This window comes from Phocoena phocoena, chromosome 15 (genome assembly GCF_963924675.1).
Source record: "Phocoena phocoena chromosome 15, mPhoPho1.1, whole genome shotgun sequence".
Taxonomy (NCBI): Eukaryota; Metazoa; Chordata; class Mammalia; order Artiodactyla; family Phocoenidae; genus Phocoena; species Phocoena phocoena.
The window spans coordinates 36693233-36706315 of NC_089233.1; the positions used below are offsets into that span (position 1 = coordinate 36693233).

The 13083-nt window shown below is 55.3% G+C and overlaps 1 protein-coding gene across 18 annotated transcripts in view; it reads right to left on the reverse strand.

Annotated features, from left to right (window-relative positions):
* TSC2 (TSC complex subunit 2) overlaps positions 1–12911 on the reverse strand; it is a 36521-nt gene extending 23610 nt beyond the window's left edge. For 10 of the 18 annotated variants that reach the window (XM_065893000.1, XM_065892995.1, XM_065892989.1 and 7 more), the window contains exons 1-14: positions 12774–12911; positions 11638–11724; positions 9914–10024; positions 8949–9093; positions 7809–7926; positions 7352–7400; positions 6810–6935; positions 6401–6474; positions 5212–5338; positions 4246–4389; positions 3232–3369; positions 2217–2320; positions 1703–1784; positions 411–566 (exon numbers count right to left, since the gene is read on the reverse strand). In XM_065893000.1, coding sequence (XP_065749072.1) covers positions 411–566; positions 1703–1784; positions 2217–2320; positions 3232–3369; positions 4246–4389; positions 5212–5338; positions 6401–6474; positions 6810–6935; positions 7352–7400; positions 7809–7926; positions 8949–9093; positions 9914–10024; positions 11638–11724; positions 12774–12911 — 1599 coding nt within the window. Of the gene's footprint in view, positions 1–410; positions 567–1702; positions 1785–2216; positions 2321–3231; positions 3370–4245; positions 4390–5211; positions 5339–6400; positions 6475–6809; positions 6936–7351; positions 7401–7808; positions 7927–8948; positions 9154–9895; positions 10025–11637; positions 11725–12773 lie in introns of those variants that run through there. The other 8 variants (XM_065893004.1, XM_065893003.1, XM_065892997.1 and 5 more) reach the window with 4 other exon arrangements.
* Between the last annotated feature and the right edge of the window lie 172 nt (positions 12912–13083).

The following is a 13083-nucleotide window of genomic DNA, read 5'->3' on the forward strand; positions in this document are numbered from 1 at the left end:
AATACTTTCTCCTTTATTTCTCAAGAGGAAAGATGCACTCCCCTCATCCAAGGCATGGTTCAGAAACTGCAATGCATTTTGAAATTAAAAGGATGCTGGCTGTGCAGAAGGACAATGTGCCCAAACCCCACCCCCAGCCAGTCTTCCCCGAAGCCACAGAGCCATGTCCCAGGACCCCTGGGCAGCACAGCAGCAGGACAGCACCAAGCAGCAGCAGGCCCGGCCAGACCTCCCAACACCGCCCCATCTCTGTTAGGAGGGAACCCCATCTCGGAGAGACCCAGGCAGTCTCCCTGCAGAGAACGGAGACAGCGGGTCCAAAGAACATTGCTGTCCGCTGGGCTCTGCCACAGAGAGGGGTCCCAATGGCAGCCCAGGCGCCCCAAGCCCCAGGCTCGAGCGGCTCTCACTTTCTCAATGATGTCCAGCAGGCTATTAAAGTGGTGGGTGTGGCAGCCTTCAGCCAGATCTACCAGCAACTGGGTGGCCAGCTTTCGGACTTGGTGGTCTTTATCCTCCGGGACGTGGGAGAGCTGTGAGATGACCACTGAGTTGATCAGCTCCTCCTGCACCAAGCACAAGAGAAGCCAGGTGAGCCACTGGCCACGGCCAACACTCACCTAACACGTCGTTAAAGACTTGGGACAACAGCAGCGGGGTGTGCGAGCGCCTGAGAGGCCCAGGCCTCTTCCAGGGCATTCTGTGCGTCCCCTTGGCTCAGGAGAATGACGACGACTACACGTTGGCCCAGCCGGGGCATGGCCCACAGGCTCAGACTCAGACGTGATGCAGCAGTGAATGTCCCCGCTCCCTCTGTCATTCAACATCACAATTAAGAAGGATCCCATGTAGAGGGCTCTCTGCGTGTGTGCCCTGGGGATAGAGAAACCTCGTCCCCGACATAACAGAGCCCACTATAATGGGGCAGCAGGACGAGCGCTTTCACAGAAGCAGGTACAAAGCGCTACAGGAGCAGAGAGCAGGACGAGAGCAACCCCAACACGAGGGACTCAAGAACCCAGAGGGCTTCCTAAAAGAGGCAGCACTGAGCTGGACTCTGAAAAAGAATGAATTCCATGGGACAGAGATGCAGGGAAAGGGAAGGCTGCGAGGGTAGGAGGGGTGGGCAGGTCCTAGGGATACCAGGCATTCCAGTGAGGCCTCGGTGAGGAAGGTGCTGGGAAACGAGGGGAGATGTAGAGCCTGAGCACACCTCCCGGAGAAGAGAGCCCAGTGGGCAGGGGCCGCTGCCGATTCTGAAAGGACAGGCCCTGGCTGCAAACCTAGTGAAGGATGGACTGGAGGGGAAGAAATACAGTAGAGAGGTTGGTAGGGGCTGCCACCACCCTGGCATCTGGTGATCAGCCCAGAGCCCGGAGAATGAGTGTGATTATAAAAATAAAAAGAAAATGTCCCCACACAAGACTGTTTTCCTGAGGGCAGGGACTATGCCATCCTGGCCGCTCAGCCACAGGCCTGGCAGAAGGCACCAAGGAAGGGAGGGAGGGAGGGATGAACGAGGAAACAAAGCCTGCCACAGAGAGGCGCTGGCAGACCCCAGGTCCCAGGCCAACCCCAGGAGGCGTGTAGTGCCCTGAAAGGGCCACACGCTGCCTCTCGGGTGAGCATCACCCCGCATGGCTTGTGGAGGTCGCCCTCGCACCTGCTGCCCCAGGGCTCCCGCGCCAGCACGGATACACACCTCATAGAACTGCCTGTTGATGAGGAGCACGAAAGACAGGACGTCCAACACCTTGATACGCACAGCGCTGCGCAATTCGTTCCTGGGGGGAGGAGCACACCTGCTGGGGCCGGGCGGGTGCACCAGCCACCGGCCTCACCCTCCCCCAGCCCGAGTAGCCCAACCTCCAATGGCTTCCCTGGGGACCCAGCCCCCAGACCCACCCGCCTCTGTGTCAGGCAAGACTGACTCCAGATCCTCCCCGCGTGGGGCCCAGCTCGGCAACATCCAGACCAAGAATGGGGTAAAGGGGCAGAGAACCTGGCCCTCAGAGATGGCCTCTTTCTAGATGACCACTCCACAGGAGGGAGTAAGCACAGAGGCCTCAGAGGACTCTGTCCTCTGGAAGACAAACACTTTCCTGCTCAGTGAGAACTGTCACTTTCAAGAATCGGAGAGGAAAGTGCTAACTCTCAGTGTCCTGCCTGCAGTGCAGACACAGGGTCAGGTGGGCCTCCAGAGGCTGGCTGCCTACCTGAAAAATCTCTCCATCAGTAACTGCAGGTTGTGAATCCAGCCATCCTTTGCTGGATGGATTGACTGAGCCCTGTAGGTTATTAAGTTTAAGAGGGAGGACTCCTGTCAAAGGAAGAAAGACCTGGAGTGAATGAGCCACTCTGCCCTTCCAGAGGTTTTTTTGATAAATACGGCCCCATGCTGCTGGCCCAAGAGACCAGCCACTCCGAGGCCCAGGTAGGGAGCCCACACGGTAAAGGCCGTGCTGGCAGTAGTGAAGATTCATTTAAAACCCACATAACGGACTTCCCTGGTGGCACAGTGGTTAAGAATCCGCTTGCCAATGCAGGGGACATGGGTTCAAGCCCTGGTCCAGGAAGATCCCACATGCCGTGGAGCAACTAAACCCGTGTGCCACAACTACCGAGCCTGTGCTCTAGAGCCTGCACACCACAACTACTGAGCCCACTTGCTGCAACTACTGAAGCCCACCTAGAGCCCATGCTCTGCAACAAGAGAAGCCACCGCAGTGAGAAGCCTGCACGCCACGACGAAGAGCAGCCCCCGCTTGCCGAAACTAGAGAAAGCCTGCGTGCAGCAACGAAGACCCAACACAGCCAAAATAAAGAAATAAAAAATAAAACCCACATAAAAGCCTTGCATCAGGCTGAGCCCTTCTGGCACCAGGACTGCCTGCCTTTCGGAGAGCAGACATGCTGAGCATGAAGCCAACTGGCCCCTCCCTCCGCACAGGTGGGAGGAAACAAATGCTTAGGCTGTGATGTGCTCTCACAGACCCACACGCATTCAGCCTCCTGACGGCATGGCAGACTTCTCTGCTGGAGCACAAATCCCAGGGGAGCAGAAGCCTGCCAAGGTTTTTACTTCAAACTCACGGAAAACTTGCCTCCAGACCCACACAGCCAGACCTCCGGGAGCTGAGCAGCCCCTCCTCTCCCCCAGCAGCCTGACCTAAACCACGCTCTTGCCCAAGCACCAAAGGCCCACTGTGCTGGAGAGAGAGGTGGTCTTACAGGCCTCTGGTCTGCACATCTCTCAACGAGCTCAAAGTATCTCTCCTGCGAGCCGTGGAACTCATTTTGATCACACAGCTCTTCCACCGTGGTCAGCAGGTCGTGGACGATAGCTTTGAGTTCTGGGCTGTCCAGGCTCTGCAACACGAAGGCATGGTTACACAGGAGGGATCTCAGCTCCCTTCAAGGACTCGGCATTGGAGTCCTCAGCTCAAATGAGCTGAATCCAGACACCCTCTCAGGTCCTCCCACTGGACAGGGGGCACAAGTGCTATTCCTGCCCATTGGGGAACGGTGGGGCCCAAGGGGTCCTGGCTGTGCCCACATGGTGGGCCTCCACTACCAGTGTGTTCACGCCTCCCTCAGGCTCTCGCATCTTCTGGAGGCCCCAGGGGTGTGGCCTCCCAGACCATCACTCCAAGATGAAGCACTGCCTGACCAGCTGGTCGTGACAATGATCTGGCCCAGCAGCCACCGCTGAGGGACAAGAACCCAGGCCCTGCTGAGTTCCGGTCCTTCCTCCCACGGGCCTGGCCGTCCGCCTAAAGCCCGCCCTAGTGCCCCAGCCCCGAGCCCATGCTATATGGGGCCTCATCTCATCTGCAGCCCCTGCACCATCACGTCCTCCTTCCTGCCATAGTCAAAGCCCTCCTCCAAAGTTCCACCAACTGCGGGCAGCATTCGAGACACTTTGGGAACTGTCTTCAGGGTCCACTTGCAGGCCATGGAGGCCACCTGGCGTGTTACTCTATTGATCTTGATCAACACGACCCTCCACCCCCTTGCTCACCTATTACATAGTCCTGCTCCAACTGATAGAGGGGATTTGGGAAAAACAGCCGTCTTCAGTGGACGGTGAGTTGCCACCCAAGAGCCATCAGAGAACACGGCCTAGCAAGCTCTGAGGGAGGGCCCTGGAGGGGCGGGGAGCGGCCCCCATGGGTCCACGCCCCCCAGGAAGGGGCCCTCTGGCCAACAGGTTGGCCGTCTCGGTTCTCCCTGTGCCCACCTCACCTGGAGCTGCTGAAGCAGGCGTTCAACAATATTCAGCAGGATGTCCCATGTCACGGCCTGGAGCTCCCTCCGGTACTTCTTGATGAGTCTGGTTATGGAGAGCACGATCTCATAGGACACCACCTCGTTCGGACAGGTCATGGCCTGGAACACGGCCCGGGGGGCACACAGCGTCAGCCCCTTTGCACTCATGCACAGGAAGCCCCAGCACGTCGCCCTTGGAACCTAGCATGAGATGCCTCGCTACCACGCACATCTTGTGTGCCACAAAAGTAGTACCTCAGGAACCCAGAAGTGTGTTTTCTATACTGGCTCCAAAGGGCCTGACGTAGCCAGACCATTCATTTCAAATTCTGGGCCCCTGGCTTCCTGGCCTAGAAGAACCTGAAAGCTACCCTGATGCAAGCAACGCGCAAAGAACATGCCCTCCACTGCCCAGGAGACAGGCTGTGGCCAGAAGGACCCCATTAGGGGCAGCTGGGACATGACACAGCTCATCTGCTTGTCAGGTAAGATGAGGATGGTATGATTGCCCCAGCTCACCAAGGTGCCATGACAGCTACATGAAAACATGCAAAGTGCTCCGAACTCCACCAGGCACGGTGGAAACACAAGCTATTATCTCTGGTCTCATTCTAGACCAAGAGCAAGTTTGCCACTTGACCAAGGAAACTGTCGAAAGCAAGTATGTCACTATCCCCAGGGGGAATCCTGAGCAGTCCTGATGCTAATTTGTAGAAAATGAAATTCACAAAATACAATATTTGCTTGAGGATAAAACCTTCAAAGGCCCTACATCGCAACCCTACTTGCAAAGCAAGTGACTGCACACGTTCCCCCCGTGCCCACCCCCCACCTCCTGCCCCTGCAGCAGACTCCCCGTCTGACAGGCCTGTCCCCACTGGGTGGGGCTGAGGTGAGCTTTCCTGCCCTCGCCAGCTCACTGCGGTACAGAAGCCAAGTTACCTCATAAAATGACGGCAACACAGATGTTGGGGAGTTCTTGAGAGAGTAGAGCCGGTGGGCTCCCCAGAGAGCCATGCCAACAAAGAACACAGCTCCCCTCAGCAGTGGGGCATCTTCCATGTAGGCTCTGAAAGCGTTCCCCGGGAAGACAGGATATAAGCAGGGCCCAGCCCAGCATCTACCCAGGCTCCTGGCAGCCTCCCCGGAGGTCCCTACACTTATGAAGCAGAAGCAAAGCTGGGGAAGTAGGCTGGGTAGGGGACTCGGGGGCCAGCAGCAACCGTGTGATTCATTCACGCATTCGCTCAACAGCCCTCAGCATCATGGTGCTGACAGCCTAGGAGACACAGGTGTGAACCAAAGGATCATGTAAATAAACACCAAGGTTCCAACTCAGATTACAGCTAAGAAGGAAAGCCATGGGATACGAGAGCAGACCTGCTCAGGGCGATCAGGGAATCTAACCGCAACACTACAACGTCAAGGACACTCAGGGAAACTCAACCCAGGTGGAAGGACATTTCAGCAAGATGAAAGTTATGTGCAAAGGTCCTGGGTGGGTGGCAGAAGGGCAACAAGTCAGGAACGAAAAGCTCACAGGCTGAGCAGGGCTGGACCATCCAGGCCTTGCCATTTGGTTTTTATCCTGAGAGCACTAGGAGCCATTGTGGCTTCAAGCAAAAAGTGACACAGTCAGATCTGTGCTGGAAAAACTACGTGTGGCTGCTGTGTGGAGGAATGGACTTCAGGAGGCTAAGAGTGAGTGCAGGAGAGCAGTGAGGAGGTGAGAGCTGAGGGGGTGGGGGGGCCCGGGAGTGGACAGACGACCATCTCAGGGGCAGAAGCAACACCACCTGAGACGGCCTGGCTGTGGGAGGTGAGGCAGGGCCTCGTGACAAGTGGGTGGTGAGGCAGCCCCACTGGAGGAGGTCCGCCTGTGGGAGGGAGGTCGAGAGCTCGGTTTTGCATGTTCTGACTTTACTGGCAGGAGGAGGGGAGGACAGGTGACCTGTAGCATAAGACGTGAGCCCTAGATCAGGACTCGCTTCTGGAGCAGCCACCCCACCAGAACAGGAAGCTCCGCATCAGCCTGTGCCGAGGCATAGAGCCCACACAGGGAGCCTCCTTGAGGAGGCCCTGCGGCCGCCAAGCCTCCCTCACCCATGCCGGCTGGGCCACCTGCACTCGCCTGTCCTCCATGATGCGGCACATATGGTAGATGGCACTGTGGCCCAGGTGGGTGCCCAGGAGATTGCGCATCAGCTGGGAAGCAAGACGCACCGTCGTTAGACTGGCAAACACAAACACGAGCCCGGGGCCTCGCACAGCCACCACTCTGAAGCCCTCCACGTCCAGCTGTTCTCCACCATCTCCTCCCGAACAGGGGCAGCTGAGTTCTCAAAATGTCACCAAAACCCTGACCTCAGCTCAGCCACTGGGAAAATGCCACTGGCTTCCCCTCAACAGGCCATTGTCTGGCTGCTCGGAGAATAAGATGGCCATTCATTGAGGACAAGATGGCCCTTGTCCTGTCCATAAGCCTGGCTTATCACTTCATCCGGGCAAGAACTCTGCAAGATGAGAGTTTAGACCCCTACCTTCCAGCAAGGTTCACAGAGCTCCTTGACATTGATGGTGCGGCAGAGGGTGACGATGAACAGGGGGAGGCTCTCGGCCGGCAGGCAGTTGTAGCAGACCACGGCGTCCAGCACCTGCAGAGAGACCTGGTGGGGCGGAGAAAGAGTCAGGCCAGCCCTGCCTCCTGCTCACAGGGAAGTGACACCCCCAGCTTCCTCCACTGACCATCCTTTGGTCAGCAATGACTGCCCCTCCCCTCTGTCAAAGCAGCCTTCCTGGGAACCACAGAGTGAGCAAGCATCTGGGAGGCACTTTTACATCCCAGTCACGGTGGGTTATCCCATCATGAACTATGACCCCGCAACGGATGTCATCCAACGCCCTTACTTACAGGAGAGAGTCCTGAGGCTCAGAGAGGTCAAGCAGCTTTCCCGAGGCCACACAGCCAGTGAGGGGCAGCACAGGGCTTGACCCCAGGGCCTGGGGTCTCAGTTGCTACACCACCCGGCCTGCCCAGAAGGACGGTGAAAGGGACTGTCCCTGGACAGGGGCAGCTACTGACCTCTATGTCCACGGAGGACACGGTCTGGACGCACAGCAGGCAGATCATGCTGTGGGAGGAAACACAAAGTCAGCTGAGAGGACACTTCCCAGAGGCTGGGTGGCTCCATTTTACTTCCCAGTTCCTCTACCAAGTCAGTTAAAAAAGTGGCTCATCCTCCCTCAGGGCTCCCCTCACCCACCCACTGCTCAGCGCTGAGTGTACAGCACCAAGACCAAGCCTCTGCCCGCAGGGTTTCACAGAGTGTTTTGAACAAATGACAAGTAACAATAAACAAAACATCAGGTAATATCACACATCTGCTACAAACATTATGTGGAAGGTGGCTTTGGCCACTTCCAACATCTCCATTTATTTGATGGTTTTAACAGCTTTATTCACCCTACAGAGCTGAACTGCAGAAACAAGACAGCAGCACTGTGATCAGTGCATGTTACTGATCACATGTTTTTCTTACTGGACCATGGATGCAATGTATTCATCGAGGTAACAGCTGTTGAATTTGACCAAATTCACAAGCACCAGAAGGAATTCTGAGGACAGGCCGATGTCCATCCACTGCAGGACAAACTCAGCTAGGGGAGAAAAAAAGGAGAGCAATGTCCTTCCTACTCACCTCCTCCCCAGGAAAATGAGTCCCCATCCCATTCACTGCTGGAAACAGCATCACTGGTCCCCATGGAATGAAAGGCAGGCCAGCACAGGACCGATGGAGGCTCAGCTGAAGCCCAAGCAGGTCAGCATGTCATGGACTCTGGAATTCACCAGCTCCCAGGAGGCATGAAGGGGTCTGAGCTGAGGCAGGGGCAGCGTTTGTGCATTTGATGCTCAGAGCCCTGACCCCGATGCTGGGGGTGCAAACACGGGGCGAGTGTCTAGGAGGCCCCCATCCCCACAGAGAATCTCTCAAAGGAGACACAAGCAACGCTTGGTTGCTAGACACATAAACTTGGACAGAAAAGCTAACCACATCCTCACTGTCAGCACCTGTCCTGCAGGTGGACCAACAGCTGAGGCCCGTTTCTGACAGAACAGCAAGGCCCAAGTCAGATTTACTTCTTCCTTTACCTTCCTCTTCTCCCCACAGCAGTGACGTGAAACCTCAAGACTCATGGAAACCTCACACCATAAGGATAACAGGGAGGATGGCCACCAAAGGGAAGCGCTAGGAGGCCAGACCGGGCATGAAAAGGGCAAGGAGAAAGACGCAGCGAGGTGGCCCCAGCCCCCCAAAAACCTCAGGGCACTCTGGATAAGACCCAGCCTGAGGCCTGGGTCAGCAGCATGCTCTCCCAACAGCAAAACGCAGACCACCTCCTGCCTGCCTAAAAGGCACATCTAGGCCCCACTCCCCAGGGATTCAGAGCCAGCCTGTCTGGAGTAAAGCCCAGACTCTGCATTTTTAACAAGCTCCTGGGGAGATTCGGGGGGCTGATCCTGGTTGCACACAGATAAGCAGACCAGTGTGTTGCAGTGCCCTCTGCAGGCCACGCCTGTGAACTGCAGCACTCCCTCTGGGCCCAACAGGCCTTCCTGCATCCCAGATTAAATTTGATCACCAAGGCCAGAGAAACCTCACACCCAACGTGGCACCCACCCAGCTCTTCCTCCAAGTAGGTGATGTGTCTCCCATTGTCCGTGAGGGCCTTGAAAACTTCCAGTCTCTCGTGGAGGTCTTCGTTAGAGGGGTAATCCTTGATGACCTTAAAGAAGAGGGCCCTGAGAACGCCCAAGCGGTCTCCCTGAAGACAAAACCATCGGGTCAGCAGTCCCGCCAAGATCCCCCTGGGTTTCCCAAGAAGCTATGAGAAGTCCAAGAAGCGCTGTGGGCTCCAAGACTCCCAACCCTGGGGCCCTTTCTCCCTCCCCAAGGAAGCGGCTGTGAGGGACTAACTGGGTAGGGGATCAGGCGCACTGGTCATCGTTTGACCAGTGTGTGTGTGGAGCACCTACTATGCGCCCAGGTCTGGGCACACAGCAGGAGCCAATGCACCCACCCTCGAGGGATGCTCACGGAATGATGATAGTCATCTAATGAAGCTGAGAGTGGGGACTTCTCTGAGCAGCGGGGTGTGAAGGCGTAGAGGAAATAGGCCAAGAGGAGAGGAAGCCTTCCAAGCAGGAATGGTGAGAGGTGGCCTGGGTGTTCCAGCATGGCAGGAGCACGGTGAGCAAGGGGCAGGAGCCCACGGTGAGGGGCAGGAGGTCAGTGACAGCAAGAAAACAACAGCTCACTCGTGTGAGGAGCCATTCTCATCATTTTGGGTGAACTGCCTCATTTACTCCCCAGAACGTCCCAGAAAAAAGGGAATGACAAGCATCCCCACTTTAGAGGAGAGGAAGTGGAGGCTCAGGGGGCTCCAGTGACTTGCCCAGGGTCACGCAGATACTAGAGGTGACACCAGCACGCCCACTCGGGCAGTGCAGCTGCAGGGTCCCTGGGAACCAGCGAACCTGTGCCTGGTGCTCTCGCCAAAGACGAGGGTCCAAGTGTGGCCCGCAGGAGCAGTCAGCACATGGCCCGCCCCAGCTCCCCCCAGGCACAGAGCGGCCACCTCTTACCTGCCCCTGCACGATGGCCTTCAGCAGAGCCAGCACCGCGTGCCGGGCCTCTGGCGGCCGCTCTGGCTGCAGCAAGTCCGAGACGGCCTTCCAGAGTGCTTCCACCGCATGCTGCCCGGCAAAGAAAGGACAGGGATTGGTGTGCTGGCCCCTCAACTTGAGGGACAGTTCCATGGACAAAGGACAGAGCAGAACAACGTGGTCTTTTAACCTATAACTCACTCTTCTAAAACCCTCATGTACCTGTCACAGCCCACAGCGACCACGAGCCTGACAAGGGGAACAGCTCCAAGCTACTTCGAACCCTCACAGGTCCCTTTAACCCTCACCAGGCCATAGTCTGAGGGGAGGGAGGAAAGCAGGAAGGCCAGGGAGGCCATCCTGGCTGCCCCCAGAGATCAGCAGGGAGTCTCTGAGAGCTTGCTCAGGCTCCATGGGAAAAGCCACTGGAAGAGTCTCAGAACCAGAAGTACCACAGCGGTCCCCGGGCCTGCAGCCTGACCCAGGAATCCCATGCTCTGGATCTCCCCTGTGTAAACAAACCAGCTTCAGGCCACTCAGTGCTGCCTGGCTTGGCTTGCTAAGAACTCTGTCCAGGCTTCTGGAATCTGCCTCCTAAGTCCACCCAGCCCACAAGGGAGCTGCTGGGTGCTTTCCCCTCAGCTCCCAGAATCAGTCTCTCTTGTGTCAGCTTCCCTTTTCCACGTTAACCATCCCTGACTCCCTCCAGCCAGAGTTTCCAGACCACTTACCCTTTCCCGGGCTCACTCCTCTTAAGAGGGGAACTAAAATGTCTTTTCAATGTTGCCTGACCAACATCATTCGGGCATACACTGGAACACACTGGAAGTTTTACTTCCTTTGTCCCATTCACAATACTCCTATTGATGCAACCTAAGCCACAAGAGCACACAGACACTGAGTCCGTGGACTACTCCAGCCTCTTAGGCCTATCTGTCTATTCACTTGACGGCAGCTCTGACACGGCTCCCCTTTCCGTACTTATTGTACACAGACAACTTTAAGAACATAGATGCCTCTCCTCACATTTATCCCTGGTCATGTGCAGCCTGCACGTTTCAGATGACCTGCAAAGGACATAGTGATTCCTCCCAACTGAGCAAATCTGAACCCGCCAGGTATGAGACCCATGTCTCCTCCTGTGTCACTCACACAAAAGTAGGCTGAGGCGAGAGCAGAGCCCTTGAGGAACTCTAACGGCAGGAAGCTTCCCACTCTGTCCACAGGACATCAGGAGAGAGCCTGGAAGTATCTGCTCAAAATAAATACTCCTACGTCTGTGAGGCTGCTTAATACCACCCAAACATCTCTCCCAGAAAGACAGAGACTGGTGTGCCTGGGCTTGTTCTCTGTGAAACCACATGCTCTCCTGACGTTCCCCTATTTTTCCTTCCTGCGAATCTGTAATGTGAGAGGACAAGTGAGCATGCATTTCTGTAAGCACCACAAAACCGCTTCTGGATCTGCTAAAAGAGCCTAATCCCCTTGCTCCCCACCTCCACACGTGACTGGCCTCTCAAGGTTATGCTCAGGACATTTCCAGAAGCTTCCTCATCGCTAAGATGAAGACTAAATTTCCCTCAAATGGTGCATATCAGTTCATTAGTGAAGTCAGCTGTCAACCCTGCTCCTAAAAAGAGCCAAATCAGGCTTTAATGCAGCTCACATGAATCTCTCCAGGCACCCAACCAAGACACACCTACCTCTTCAAATTTCTTCGTTTTGGCAACCTCACAGATCTGCCCTATCACCCGGATGCGATTGTTGAGGCCACATTCAACACTCAGCTCCTGGAGAGATGAAAGAAGGCCAGTGCTCAGACACCAGGTCTCCTTACCTGCCAATCACAGAGCACTCTAGGAACTGCCCTGCCTTTCCCATGCTAGAGACCCACAGCAGAACCTTCTGAAACCAAGAATCACCAGAGCTGACTAGTCCACCTTAGGAGAGTAAGAACAGACAATTTTTTTTTTCTTCCATAGCTGCACTTTATTAAAATAAAATTCACATATGATAAAATTCACCACTGTAACGACTTTAAACTGTATAATCCAGTTTTTACCATATTCACAGTGCTTGCAACCAGGTCCACTAATTCCAGAACATTTTCATCACCTCAAAAAGAAGCTTCACTCTCCATTCCCTCCTCCCCCCAAGCCCTGGCAAAGGCTAATCTACTTTGTCTCTATGGATTTGCTTCTTCTGGGCATTTCATATATATGGAATCATACGTTATGTGGGCTTTTGCGATTGGTTTCTTTCACTTAGTATAATGTTTTCAAGGTTCATCCATGCTGTTGCATGTTATCAGTGCTTCACTCCTCTTTTTGGCAAATACTACTCCATCGTATGAAGGCATCACATTTTGTTTAAACCTTCACCAGTTGATGAGCATTTTGGTTGTTTCTGAACGGGAAACTTTACAAGTGCAAACGTTCAACATTATTTATGGGTAAAGCACTGAGTAGGCACGTCTGCGAGATTCCAACACAGACAAAAAAGTGAAGCCCTACTTCTCCCAGAAACTCACACATTACCAGTTACCCCTGGCCATAACCCTAATCACCTGTGGAGACCATGGCCTTTAGGTCTTCTAGTAAAACAAGTTTTCTTGCATCAACATCTGAATACTAACTCAAGTGTGCTGGACCAAGTCGCCAAGATCCTGACTTCCTGAATTTCCAGAGAAAAGACACATATGTCACCATGGTACTGGGGACAGCAGCCCCACAGACGGTCACCAGCAGTCCATCTCCCACAGAACCTGGTGACAGACCAAACTCAGCCTTCCCTGCACCTCCCACTAAGCTAGCAGAGAAGACCCAGGCAGCTCACTCACCCTCAGGATTTCCGCCGTGATGATAAACTCCGTCTGTTTGCCCTCTGCAGACCTGGGATTTGGCCTTGGAGTTCCCAGTCCCAACAGAATCTTGAACTTCTCCTTCAAGCCTGAATCTTTGCTTGCTGGCTTGGCCATGCTGGGCAGGGACGCATCAGAGGACTCCTCTGTGCCGACAATCAGGCAGAGATCTCAGGGACGGCTCCACCCACCTGCCCCGCCGCGGACCGCCCGCGAACCCTAGGTCTCCGCTGGGCACGACCTTTCTTCCCTCCCACAGCCCCCGAGAAAACTCCACCACAGGCTGGCG